Source organism: Molossus molossus, unplaced genomic scaffold (assembly GCF_014108415.1).
Source record: "Molossus molossus isolate mMolMol1 unplaced genomic scaffold, mMolMol1.p scaffold_m16_p_12, whole genome shotgun sequence".
NCBI lineage: Eukaryota > Metazoa > Chordata > Mammalia > Chiroptera > Molossidae > Molossus > Molossus molossus.
Window position 1 is genome coordinate 41,025,208 of NW_023425347.1, and position 14,022 is coordinate 41,039,229.

The following is a 14,022-nucleotide window of genomic DNA, read 5'->3' on the forward strand; positions in this document are numbered from 1 at the left end:
ATTCATATACATATGATACATTTTAATACATAAACTACACAGGTTAGTTGTGCAGTAATAGATTTTTCTCTGATTTCTAAATGTAGACCAATACAGCTTATTTATGAAAAAAATATCTGGCATGTTAAAACTTCCCATTAATTATCACTAGTAACCATCACTCTTTATATATTTAAGTTAGGCAAAAGAGACCCCATGTGCCAAATCTGGCCTGCCACATGCTTTTTTAAATAAAGTTTTATTGGAACACAGTCATGTTTACTTATTTACATATGGTCTTATGGCTGCTTAGGCTACAATGCCAGTTAAATAGTTGTACCTTAAAGCACATGGACTGGAAAGCCTAAAATATATACTATTTGGGTTTTCACAGTAAAATTTTGTAACACATACTCTAAATAATTCAATAAATACAGTCCATATATTTTCTCTGCATTTCACCCTTTCTAATGGTGAATATCCTTGCATAGCTATTTCTACACTTAGACAAACATACACACGTATACATATACACACACGATGAATTTACTCCCTTTCTTTTTACACATTGGGCTTATACCATTATAGAGTAACTCTTGGATGCTAAGTTATTGGGTTTTTTTTTTTTCTTTATTAATTTTTAGAGAGAGAGGGAGAGATAGAAACATCGACGAGAGAGAATATCAATAGGCTGCCCACCTGTGTGCCTCACAACGGGGATGGGGCCCACAAGCTGGGCATGTGCCCTGACTGGTGGCCTCTTGGTGCATGGGTCGACTCTCAGCCACTGAGCCACACCAGCTGGGCTATTGTTTTTTTTTTAAATCATTAACAATTTTGTTTTGTAAAATACATACAGATTTAGTTGTAAATACAAAATTATGACACTGAAGATTTCTGTAAGCTATCACACCACCATGTCAGGCATCTAAAATACAAGTCTAGCCCTGGCCGGTTTGGCTCAGCAGTTGGAGTGTTTTCCTGCGGACCAGAGAGTCCCAGGTTCGGTTCCCGCTAGGGGCACATACCAAAAAAAAAAAAAAAAGTTTATAATGAGAGACACATAATTCCTAGAATTCTATCAGCTGCAGTACTGGCTGACATACTTATTTTATTGATCTATGCTAAGGAAGATTAAGCTGGTAGGCAGGTGAATGATCTCCTCTTCTCATATCAGATTCCATGTGTGTGGGGAGGGAGGGGAAGGGGGAAAGAAGAGTGACCCCCAAAATACATATTTACATATGGTCTAGCCCTGGCCGGTTTGGCTCAGCGGTTGGAGCGTTGGCCTGAGGACCAGAGAGTCCTGGGTTTGGTTCCCACTAAGGGCACGTACCAAAAAAAAAAAAAATACATCTAATATATACCTCTCTTGTCCTTTCACTGAAAGGCACCCTAAATTATTATTCTTAAAACAAGACAGAAAACAGGGTGAATAAAGAAAATCCATTTGTTTCATAAAATGTTCCAAATACAGATATCCATGTACAAAGAGTTCATTTCATTCAACAAATATTTACTTATTGAAGTTTAAAAATCACATGTATTAAATATATAGATGCAAATGTATTTAATAAATTACACACACTTCAAGTACATACTGAACAAATTGAGTTTAACTCAAAAAGGCTTGAAGAAATTAATGCATTACAAGATACATCAATGTAATTCACCAAATTAAGAAATTAAAGCAGAAAGAATTCAACAAATTTCAATATAAGAAATTTTTACAAATAATAAAAAGGAATTAAAAGATAGTTTCTTTCTCAGATAAAGGTTTTGTTTCCAGATAAGGGTTATCTTTCCAAACTTATAGCAGACAATGGTGAAAAATTCTAGAAGCATTCCTTTTAAAGTCAGGATGATCCCTATCACAGGCTTTATTTAGCATTGTACTAAAAAGCCAGCTAATGCAATAATTCAAGAAAAACAAAACATAAAAGCTGGGAAGAAAAAGCAAACTGTTATTATGGGCAGAAAATATAATTAACAACTTGGTCACCTTGAGGGAGACTCCATGTACTTATGAAAAGTAAAATAATTTAGCAAGGCTGCAATCAGCAAAATCAGCTGTATTCTTACAGACCAAGCAACAAACAATTAGAATATGTAATTTTTAAAGAATTAAATTTAATAAAATTTACAATAAAAATATATAGTGCAAGTTGCCAAGAAATAAACCTAATAAAGAAAGAACAGAATATTAATGGGAAAAACACAAAACTTCATTTACAGACCTAACAACAAATGGAAGAAGGTATTATGGTCTTGTTTGGAACACAAGAAGTAAATTTGCAACACTTCTTTTAAAATCAATCTATGGCCCGGCCCCAGTGGTTGTCGACCCATGCACCAAGAGGTCAACGGCTCAATTCCAAGTCAGGGTACATGCCCAGGTTGTGGGCCAAATCCCCAGTAGGGGGCATGCAGAAGGAGCCAATCGATGTTTCTATCTGTCTCTCTATCTACCTTCCTCTCCCTCTAAAATTAAGAAAGATAAAAAAAAAGTTAAAATAAAATAAAAATAAAATCAATCTATGAACTAGTCGAATCTCAGTAAAAATTCCAACAAGATTTCTTGAGTAGATACAACTCGACAAACTGATTTTAAAATTCACTTGGAGAAGACATGCCAAAAGCAGTGAAGGCAATCAGTTCCTCCAGGAGCCTCACTGAAAGAACTAACCAGATATTAATATTATTGAAAAACAAAAGCAACAACATATCACACACATTCCTAATACGCACATAAACCTGACAGATGACTTGAGCCTCTGGGGAAAGGAATGGAGTATGCAACAAGTATTGAACAACTGATTACCATACGGAGAACATAATCAAATTAGTTCCCTCCCTCATATCATAAACAAAAATAAATTTCAGGTGGATTATAGGTATAATTGCAAAGAAAAAGCTAAGTTTTATCATTTCTAAAGAAAGTATAAGATCTTTATAACTGAAAAGTAAAGCAAATTTTCTTGACCAGGACATCAAAAAGGAAAATACTTAAAAAGATACCAACCGCACTAACCCTAAAAGAACAGACTAATAAATTTTACTTCATTATTCTGTAAAACAAAAGATACCATATACAATGTGAAAAAGAGAAGGCATATATAAAAAATAAATATTTGCAAACTACATAACTGTCAAAGAATTAGAGTTCAAAATGCATTATCCACAGAGAAATAGTTAAACAGGAAAAAGCTGTAGACAACAAATTTACAGGAGAGAACACTAAAATACCCAATAAATGCATTAAGTAGTAAAAAGAACTGCAAATTAAAACATAATGTGCTCAAATCAAACCCATTAAAATGACAAAATTTATGTCAATAATAAAGTGTTAGCAAAGAAAGCAATGAGGAATAATGGCATTACAGGTGAAAATGTAAACCGGTAAAACTGTATTAGAAAGCAATTTGGCAGTATTGTGTAAAGTTGGAGGTGGGCGTGCTCCATCGCTCAAAAATTCTAAGTATATATGTCTAGAAGGCACACATACATGTGAACAAGAAGACACACAAAATCTTTCACTGTGGTTTTCTTTATAGTATCAGCAAAAAAGCTAAGTGACTAAAATATCTATTACTGGCATAATTAAATAACTGTGAAGTCTTCTTAGATCAGATGAATGAACTATAGATGCACGTATAAACATGCATAAACATGAAATCTGTCATAGTAGAGAAAAATCATACAATTATATTTGTAGTGTGAAATCATTAACTTGAAAAACACAAAAATTATTAAATGTACTTTACCTGCTAGAGAAGAAAAAAATTTTTTTTAAGCTTACTAATGCTAACAAGTAAGTTAAGCATGAAGGTTACTCCCTTCTTGATCTGATCAGAAAGAAGGAGACCTAGGGGATTTATAACACATTATCTAAAACTATTTCTTTTTCTCCAAATCTGAAGTGAATATGGTAAAATACTAAGATGAGGCTCAGCTGGGTGATTGGAACACATGTTTAGAATATTCTCTATTTCTGTAGGCTTGAAATAATATATGCCTTGTTCCATCGATTTCCTGAAATTGAATACACAAGCTTCATAGGAGAGCTACCCAGAGCCTCACTCACAGCCGGTGCTGATAGGATTTCAATATATTTCTCTTTCCTCCTATGTTTCAAATCCATCACATAGTATTTGCTGCAATGAGAGGAAAGGGGGAGTAAGAGCATGCAGGGAAATCTAAGGCATCTGCCAGGAGGCCTATCACATTCTAGGCTCCATCAGCCTGAGCCGCAGGGTAAAAACAACATGGAGCCGAGCGAAGATGACAGGCAGCAGAGCCGAAGCCAAACCTCAGTGGTGACGCAGTGTGACGAAGTATAACCCTTTGCTGTTGTGAGCTGCTGTTACTCTAGGGTTTTTGTTACTGCAATGTAACTGAGCTTAAATAGACAGATAAAATCATGCTGGCTGCTAAGCCTACTGGGAAAATAAATGATAAGGAATTTTACAATGAATGAAATCAGGCTGATAATACCTAATCCACTTAATCAATCATAAGATCACAAAGACAAAAACAACCAAACATGTGCCTCTTGAATAGACTGCAATACAAAGTGCTTGCTGGTGGGGGGCAGGGGGGGGGGGTGCACCTTAAACCTGACCTGACCAAGGCTCCTGATCTAATTATTAGTATATATCAGTCATGGCAAAATGATATCATGAGGATGAAATAAGCCAAATCCAGAACATGGGTTATTCTACAGAAGAAATTAGTCTGCTCAATTTCTTCAACAAAAATGAAAAAGGTTTTAAAAAATAAGCTGTAGGGAGAAATGGCTTTTAATTAAAAGGGATTTGAGTAATGAATCAGTCAAATGAATGGCTTTGTATCCTGGTTTAAAAATTAAAGTAAGTATTAACAAATTTATAAAAATCAAATAAATTTAAGCACATTTTTATTACTTTTAAACTATTTTTGTTATTTTTTAAAGTATGACATGACATGTGTTTTCTTTTAAAAAAAAGAAGAAAGTAAAGCCCTGGCTGGTTTGGCTCAATGGTTAAAGCAGCAGCACTCAGACTGAGGGGTCTCGAGTTTAATTTCAGGTCAAGAGCACGTAACTGGTTGCAGGTTCCATCTCCTGCCTGGGCCACGGGCATGCAGGAGGCAACTAATCACTGTGTCTCCCTCACATCAATGTTCTCTCCTTCTCTCCCTCCCTCCCTCACCCTCTATCTAGAAATCAATGGAAAAATATCCTCACGTGAGGATTATCAACAAAAAAAAAAAAAAAAGAAAAAAAGGAAGTATATAATATTTACAGTAATAATATGATTTTAGGATTTGCATTATAATAATACAAGGATGAGAAAAATAACTGAAACAGTATTAGCTTAGATGTTGAAGCTGGGTAATAATTTTTCAAAAAAATTAAAAACTGTTGCTCTCAGAATATCATTAAGAAGAAAAAAACTTTTAAAGTCACATATGGAGGGAAAACATGTAGAGTATCTGTGTCAAGCCCTCGATGGTTTTGCTCAATGGTTAGAGCATTGTCCCACAGCCAGAAGAGTCCTGGGTTTGATTCCGGTCAAGGTCACACACCTGGGTTGAATGTGCAATCTCCGACCCTGGTTTGGGTTGTACGGGAGGCAACTAATCGAGGTATCTCTTACATCAGTTTCTCTCTCTCTCTCTCTCTCTCGCTCCCCCTTCCTCCCTTCCATTCTAAAAATGAATGGAAAAATATCCTCGGGTGAGAATTCACCACCACAACAAAAATATTTGTATCAAGAATATATAAAGAATCTTTATAAAGTATTACTAAAAAGACAACTCAATTAGAAATGAGCAAAATACATGAACAGGCACTTCACAAAAACATATATGAAAGACCAATAAGCACATGAAAAGTTGAACAATTATCAACAAAATGTAACTTAGCAATCATACAAATGCAAAATAAAACCAAAATGAGATGACACTACAAATCGCTAGGCTAAAATTAAAAATTTGAAAAGACAATCATAAATGTTGGTGAGAACGTGGAGCAACTGAACTCAAGAGCAGCTTTGACAGTAACAGTCAAAAGTGGAAACAATCTAAATACCTAGCATGTGAGTGAATATACACACAGTGGTATGTCCTTAGGATGGATACTACTGGGCAATGAAAATACTACTGGACAATGAACTACTGATGTTCGCACCAACATGAATTATGTTTGCACCAAAAACATTATTTTGCATAAAAGTAGCAAGATTTTAAAAAGTATATATTATATGATTCCATTCAACTGAAGGTCTAGAAAAAGGAAAACTGAACTATAGTGAAAAAAAAGAAAAAAAAAAAATCAGTGGCTGCCTGGAGCTGGGAGGACAAGGCGACTGACTATAAAAGAGCGTAAAGAGCCTTCTGAGGTGACAGAAATCCCAACCACGCTGTTGGTTATATGGGCGCATATTTGTCAAAATGCATCAAACTGTATACTTACAACAGCTATTCTTATTATATACAAGTTATACCTCAAAGTTGATTTTTAAAAACTATACCAGATACAATTTTAGCAGATACAATTATACCGCTTTTATGAGGTCATACATAAGGGTAAACCATAATAAAGTAAATTAAGGATTGAAGGAGAAATCACTAAGGAGAAAAATCAAATTGTTTTAATAACCAAAGACACTGTAACCACATCCTAAATTTAGATAAGAGCATCAAGAGAGTGGGGACATAAAAGGATAACGGGCCATTTCAGTCCTCCTTCTAAAATGAGCACAAATCCCGGGAAAAAGTCGAATGTATTCCTCATACTAAATCATGTGTAATATCTGTCACACAACTGTTCGTATCTTAGAAATAAAAAGACATAAGTACATCAGAATATGTGAAATGACTTTCAGAGTGATAATTCTTGGGCAATCAATATATGCATACAATAAGTGCAGGGCATTATTTTTGAGAAGTCAAAAATGTGTACTACACACTGTTCTTTTCTTAATTCAAAATTTAAAAACCAGTATAAAGAATAATTCTTTCAGACTCTAAAAAACACAGGTAGGAGGAAAAACATATTCCTGGACCATTTAAATTTTCCGACTATGTCTCAAACTGGGATAAAAAATATCTCCGACATATAATCAGAGTTGTCCTGCCATTATGCGAAGCTAGCAGGAGCACAGACTATCAGCCTGGCCCGCCACATATTCTGGCAATCGTGGAAGGAGCATAAAAAGGAAATTTTAGTGGTTTTTTTTCTTTTGTTTTAAAAAAGAGTCTTTAGAGGACTTAGAACACAAAATGAGGTCATAACATACCACTTCCGATAACCCTTGCTATGACTTACCCTCTAAGATGATGGAGTCTACACTCTTTTATCCTCACAGGGACATCACTGAAAACATTTGCGGAGACTTGTATAAGGTTTATCTTAGGAATTCCATTAGACTAGTAAATAAATTAACCTCAAAAATAATAAAAGCTTGCTCTTTTCCAGCTGGAACCCTGGAGGGTGCAGAAGAGAAGAAGAAGGTCCCTGCTATGCCAGAAACTCTGAATAAAAAGCGAAGGAATTTCGCGGAGCTGAAGATCAAGCACCTGAGAAAGAAGCTCATCTTTGAAAAAGCTAAGCACTATCACAAGGAATACAGGCAGATGTACGGAACTGAGATTCGAATGGCTCAGATGGCAAGAACAGCTGGCAACTTCAATGTACCTGCAGAACCCAAATTGGCATTTGTCATCAAGATCAGAGGTATCAATGGTGTGAGCCCAAAGGTCCGAAAGGGGCTGCAGCTTCTTCGCCTTCACCAGACCTTCAACGGCACCTTTGTTAAGCTCAACAAGGCTTCGATCAACATGCTGAGGATTGTGGAACCATATATTGCATGGGGGTACCCAAATCTGAAGTCAGTAAATGAACTGATCTACAAGCATGGTTATGGCAAAATCAACAAAAAACGAACTGCCCTGACAGATAACACATTGATTGCTCGATCTCTTGGTAAATATGGCATCATCTGCATGGAGGATCTGATTCATGAGATTTATACTGTTGGAAAACGCTTCAAAGAAGGTAACAACTTCCTGTGGCCCTTCAAATTATCTTCTCCAGGAGGTGGAATGAAGAAAAAGACCACCCATGTTGTAGAAGGTGGAGATGCTGGTAACAGGGAAGACCAGATCAACAGGCTTATTAGGAAAATGAATTAAGGTTTCTACCATGGTTATTTTTATAATCTAGTCGGTTAATAAACAGTGAGTGCTTTAAATTGAAAATAATAATAATAATAATAATAGCTTTAGACAGAAAGGGAGAGCTTTACTTATTCTTTATTACTACTAAGTTTATGGTAGAGTACCATTTTCCTATGACTGGTCTCCCAGGTCATGACAGGCCCAAGTATTCTGACTTCATTTACTTTGAAGTTTTTGAGATATTTATCACTCTAAAACTTCACAGTAAATAAAAACATGATTTTATTTTTATTTGTTTATTTTCAATCCTCACCCAAGGATATTTTTACATGTATCTTCAAACAGAGTGGGAGTGGGGGAGAGAGAGAGAGGAGAGAGAGAGACATGGACTGGTTGCCACCTGCATGACCCCAACCGGGGCCGAGGACAAACTACAACCGAGGTAATGTGCCCTTGGCCGAAATTGAACCTCGGACTCTTTGGTCCGCAGGCTGTCACTCTAATCGCTGAGCCAAACCGGCCGGGGCTGAAAATGTAATTTTAAATAATACTTTCTTTCTAGAAAATCATTTATTTAAATAAAGCTAAAATTTTGAATTTAAATCCAAGTATCATAATCTGATTAATGTCTATTTCTTCTATATACCTTACTTTTCTACATCTTTAAATATAAAGTCCTATGATTTAGGAAGACAAAATTAGGTAATGAGATATATGCCATCCCAGACAGCAAGACTTCATTCAATTCTGCTGTGCCAGATATATACTCTTTTGGTGAAAGAATAGTCTATGATCTCTTCTACTTTTTTTACACTCATGTTTAGGAAATTTTTTTACTCTATTTACGTAGGGATACTATAAAAGTTCATGTAAGCTCAAACTCACTGAATAATCAGTAATTTTAAATCAGTCAAGCCTAAATTAATAAAATTTACTGTACTTACTGTACTTCTTTCAAATATCATCACAAGTTAATTCCTGCCTCTTGTTGCCAGCCTTTAAATTCTAAATCACGCTTCAAAGCTCTCAGCAGCTATTTTGCAATCTATGAAGCATGGACATTCTGCTTTATGGAAGATGCAGTTCACTGACCACATTTTCACCTGAAGGCTCAAGTTCTGTTTGCCTAAAATATTTGACTGGGAGAACACATTCCAGAAAATAATTTAAACTTATTAGGAACATAATAGATGAAATGAAAAGGCATTTGCCACAGTTCCTTAGCAAGCACTTGCATTACTTAAGAAATCCATATTCAGGTATTTAAGTACTCTAACACACTCTTCCTTTAAAGATTTTTCATTTTGGGAAAAAAAAAAAATGACAACAACTTAAAACAGAGGAAAGATTTTTGGCTTTTGCATTAATTTTATGAAATGTGATCAACAGTATCTCTTGTTAACAGATAAAAATAATTCGACAAAAGTCCCACTGGGAAGTAACTCCATAGATTCAGAATGGAAACATCGTTCTCTTAAATATCTAACTTCTAAATCAAAATTAAACTTGACAACAGATTCACTCACCAATATTTTCTGTGGGCATTGAGACTCTGGTTGGTTCCACCAGATTGTCAGCCAGGACAAAAGCTCCTTCTTCCAATGTATCCAGTAACATTGTTGCAGTATGCGCTTGTTCAGAAGAATTCATGTGCTTCCATGATTCCAAAGCTTCAGGTTTCAGAAGGTTGTCCACTGTGTCAACAATTGCCTGCATCCATCAGAAAACCACCATTAGTTTTGACTGCTTCTAGTACCAGCGTGATTTTCAACCACTGACTAGTGACAACTGTAATATTTATTTGTTGTGATGATTTATTCTTATTTCAAGATGGAAGAACACCTGGGCAACATATATCTGGGTCAACTTGTAACATCTCTATTTCAAAATAAGACTAAGTAAGGATTAGTTGACTACTATTTGGTTATAAAGAGTAAGTGTAAAAAGATTGTTTTTCTGTTTATCTAACCATCTCAGTTGTTGAAAAGAAATACAACCAGCATCAGCTCTCAACCTGAGGTTATTCCTCTTACATGCATAGTCACTGCTACTTACAATCTCAAGACTTGAATGTTCTACATAGAAATCATTGATGCCTCTGAAATAGCCTAATAGTTATGCTCGAAAAGTAAGACATAGTATATTTTTTGAACAGGAACCAAAACTTTAATACCCAAAATTGTGCCTTACAACATTCTCTGTTAATTACCAGTGTGTGGGTGTGGGTTGGGGGTTGGGGGGCACAAGGTGATTTCAAAGTTTGTCAATTATCTGTGAACATTTTCACTCTTCCAACTTCCTGGCCAGCTAAAAAACACCTGAGAGTATACCTTAATTCATTAACAACTATCTGTTTGTAAAGGAATCAATAAAGTAATCAAAATATTTAAAGTCTATACTAATAATGCAATGGAAACAGAAAGGCAGAATAAAGTCTTCATAAACATCCAAGCTGTAAATGTTCATGTGTGTGGGTTTGGTTGATTAGTATGAAAAATAACATTAAATAAAGATAAAACCCAGTCAGTTATGCAACTGTAGGCAGGCCTCCGCACTGATAGTCACTGTAGCTGAACACTAACTAGGGCTTGGATAGCTGAAATCACCAAGTTTATTTATTCTATCCCATTCACCTAGTCGTAATGTGTCATTAAGCCCATATATACATTGTTTTGATCTACTGGTAATCACAGATGGAAAAAGAACATACATTGTACAAAGAACAACAACAAAAAAAAGTGCTACTTTGAGGTACTATATTAAATTGAGCAGGGGGAAGAGTTGTTTGAGGCTACTGTCAGAGTAAGATTAATTAGCTTAATCCATCTTAATATCCTCCTTCTGTCTGCCTTGTGAGCCACCACGACCTTCCTGGCAGGTGAAGATACTTCCAAGTGGCATTAAAGGCTTTTTTCTTTCTCTAATGGGAGATAGAATAGTCAGAATGCGCACACTGATACTGCTGCAGCCATTAACTAGAGTGGAACAGAAATTGGTCTGCTGAGGCCAGATTCATTAGTCACTGAGAAATACAGACTGGAACCTCTAATCTAAGTTACAAATGAATCCTCTGTCACAAAGCAGGAAACCACTTCATTTGCATAGTATAAGTCAGCTTCTGGTTGGTAATTTAAGGAGTTGTATTAGTCTTATCTGAACAGAGAAACTCATTTGTGACATGCTGAAAATGAAACTGGTCAGAAATTAAGGTCATGCTGAAATTTACTATGTATACACATAACTCCCAGATGGCCTGTCTTTATAAATTCGAAACACTCCTTATGTATTACCATTAGTACTTTTCTTCTGGAATCAAAATGATCATTAGCCTAATCATATTCCTAAAGTAGTCTCTCTCCGGCAAAGAAAAAAAAAAAGCTATTCTTTTCCCAGTGAGATATACGTCCTGGGCAACATACCAATTATTACATTTCACACAGTAATACCTTTAAGGTGAACTAAAATTTCAGTATGACATATTCTATACTTTTTAGTGGTTACTGGTTTGCCCCCATTAAAGAGGCTAAAAAGGGACTTCCAGAACAGTACTATCTAAAAAACAGACTTTCCCACCAACTTTTCCTGTAAAGTTCTGAGATCCCTCAAAGTCTATTATAAACTAGTGAGGTGCATTCTTTTTTTTCTTGCCAATCGGTATTGGTAAAGCCAAAGTTTTGGAATAACCTCTGTTCTACAAAACTACAAAGTCCTTTGGTTTTGTTGCCACATTGTATAAGAATCAGTACTTCAGCTTTGATTTACTGGTGATATGGTCCCTAGCTGAGCCAGATTAGAAAAGTAGCTGACCCCCAAGAGAACATTTAAAATTCAGAATGAAATGATAATGCAAGGAGGTATTATTACTTCTACCTTGATCACACAGAACTAGCATGGCATAACTCTACTGTAGCCTCACTCAGCAAGTGTCTTACTCCTTCAGTCAAAGAGTAGCTTTCTGTTCATATCAGCCTGATAAAAACCAACATATCACACACATTGATAGCACTGTCACATTGTTTATATTTCACTTCTAGTACCCTTCCTGATAACAACCTGATTCCAGAAAGCACCCCGAAAAATTTCCGGGCAAAGCCTATTTTATTGAAGAGTACACCACAGATAGGAAAAGAAAGCAGGGACTTTTTCATGCACATACATTATGACTATACAGTCTTTGATAGGATAAACTGCCAAAGATATATCATAGCTGTGTTACTCAAGTTTTTCGGTCCACAGAGATGACAACAGGAAACAAAGAGACTACATGATTAGTTTCCAATTCAGAGGGCATTTCATTAAAATTCTTGTACATTTGGATGAATGAAAAAAAAGAGCAAAAAATTATAAAAATAAATGATTTGCTTATTCTGAGAGTAATATACCTGTGAAAAGCCAACATTTGTACAGCTGATATGGGGCACATTATATAATTATCAAAGACTGAAATACATTGGTTCATGCAGCAAGATGATAAAGCGTGGCAGGTAGCTGAAGAAGGGAGAAAGCAGAGACAGCACAGGAGAGATACCTTAAGGTAAGCCCTGCATGTCTTCTCTCGTTTTTGGAGCTTTTTAGTAAAAGAAAAGAAAATCAGAGGTTAGATTTTATCTGTTGAAAATGAGGAAAGTAGAAATCCTCAAAAATTTAACTGGTGTTCCAGAGCTCAGAGTTTATTAGGTCCCGGAGTCTTCTGGATTTCATGGTCTGCACTGCCAAGATTGTGTCTTTACAGTTTTTAGCTGTAAGTTTCTAAGGACACTAGTTCTTGATAGAACTAAGGACTAAATATGTGGTCAAAGGGGGGGGGGGCAGTTTTTTTTACACCCTATAAAACCATATTAACCACAGACTGTGGGTTCCTATGACTCTCATCTAAAAACTTATTTACAGTATGGTTAAAATAACTATTAAACTTTTGTCACAGCATGAAAAATTAATAGCATTAACACACGATATACCTGGAGAGAGAAAGTTCTTCTTCCAAACACTGCCATTAAAAATGGTATTTCAGTGGCTAACATCCCTATCTGCATCACAACTGTGTTGCAGCCCTAAGTGTACAATCTCGACACAGAATCTCTCACAGCGAGACTACTGACTATAAACAGGCAGGTGGAGTTTGCCACCAACTAAGGTCATTAACTTTTTGTTGTTGCTAAAGCCATATCGCTCTTTTCTCAACTGTAATCCTTTCTTGGGACAGGAACCAAATCAGAAGTTTTGTTTCTAAGTGTATGTCAGAGGGGCCAGAGGATTGGCAGTCCGTGGCTATTAGAATCCAGAGCTGCCATACAAAAATGTCTAACTGAATATAACGGAAAGTGCCGACTTACCTTGTTATAACTCCGTCCAGCTGAATCCTTTTCACTAGGTTTCAGTTCCTGCAGCTGTGCATCAAGAATGTCCACCAACTGCTCCATCAATCTCACTGAAGAGCTCACATCCCCAGCAAACACTGGCCCTTTGGTATGTTTAGCCAATTCATTGGCAAGACTAGCAGCGTTTTCCCCACTTCTGATCTGAAACGCCAATGTATATTACCTCAGTAAGAGTTCTTGTTCTGTTTGTGGCTTGTTCTCCGCCTGAGAAAATGTGTCAAAATCTACAACTAATTGAGACTGATAACTTGCTCTTCATTTCAGATGATTAAAGGTTCTTAGATCTTCAACACACAAAAGAAATTCTTCACCAGACATTTAAAAGACACAAAAAGGGGGAGGGGGGGACCCAACAGAAATACTTTCAAAAAGTTTTCAGATAGAGCTCTCATTTCACTGCTACCTTTTTAGACTGCTATTTAAACATCTAATTTATTTATTCATCCCAATGATCCAGACCTTGAATTCAGAATGCAGTCAGTATGATGCTGAGGATCACTATCTA

The 14,022-nt window shown here is 36.0% G+C and overlaps 2 protein-coding genes across 17 annotated transcripts in view; one reads left to right on the plus strand and one right to left on the minus strand.

Annotated features, from left to right (window-relative positions):
- ADGRL2 (adhesion G protein-coupled receptor L2) overlaps nt 1-14,022 on the minus strand; it is a 224,414-nt gene that overhangs the window by 28,274 nt on the left and 182,118 nt on the right. For 12 of the 16 annotated variants that reach the window (XM_036256098.1, XM_036256094.1, XM_036256095.1 and 9 more), the window contains 3 exons: nt 13,473-13,658; nt 12,668-12,706; nt 9,666-9,849 (listed from right to left, as the gene is read on the minus strand). In XM_036256098.1, coding sequence (XP_036111991.1) covers nt 9,666-9,849; nt 12,668-12,706; nt 13,473-13,658 — 409 coding nt within the window. The remainder of the gene's footprint in view (nt 1-9,665; nt 9,850-12,667; nt 12,707-13,472; nt 13,659-14,022) is intronic. The other 4 variants (XM_036256100.1, XM_036256099.1, XM_036256107.1 and 1 more) reach the window with 1 other exon arrangement.
- LOC118626126 (60S ribosomal protein L7-like) lies at nt 7,300-8,154 on the plus strand. Its single transcript, XM_036255484.1, has one exon. The coding sequence runs from the start codon at nt 7,300-7,302 to the stop codon at nt 8,152-8,154; it is 855 nt and encodes a 284-aa protein (XP_036111377.1).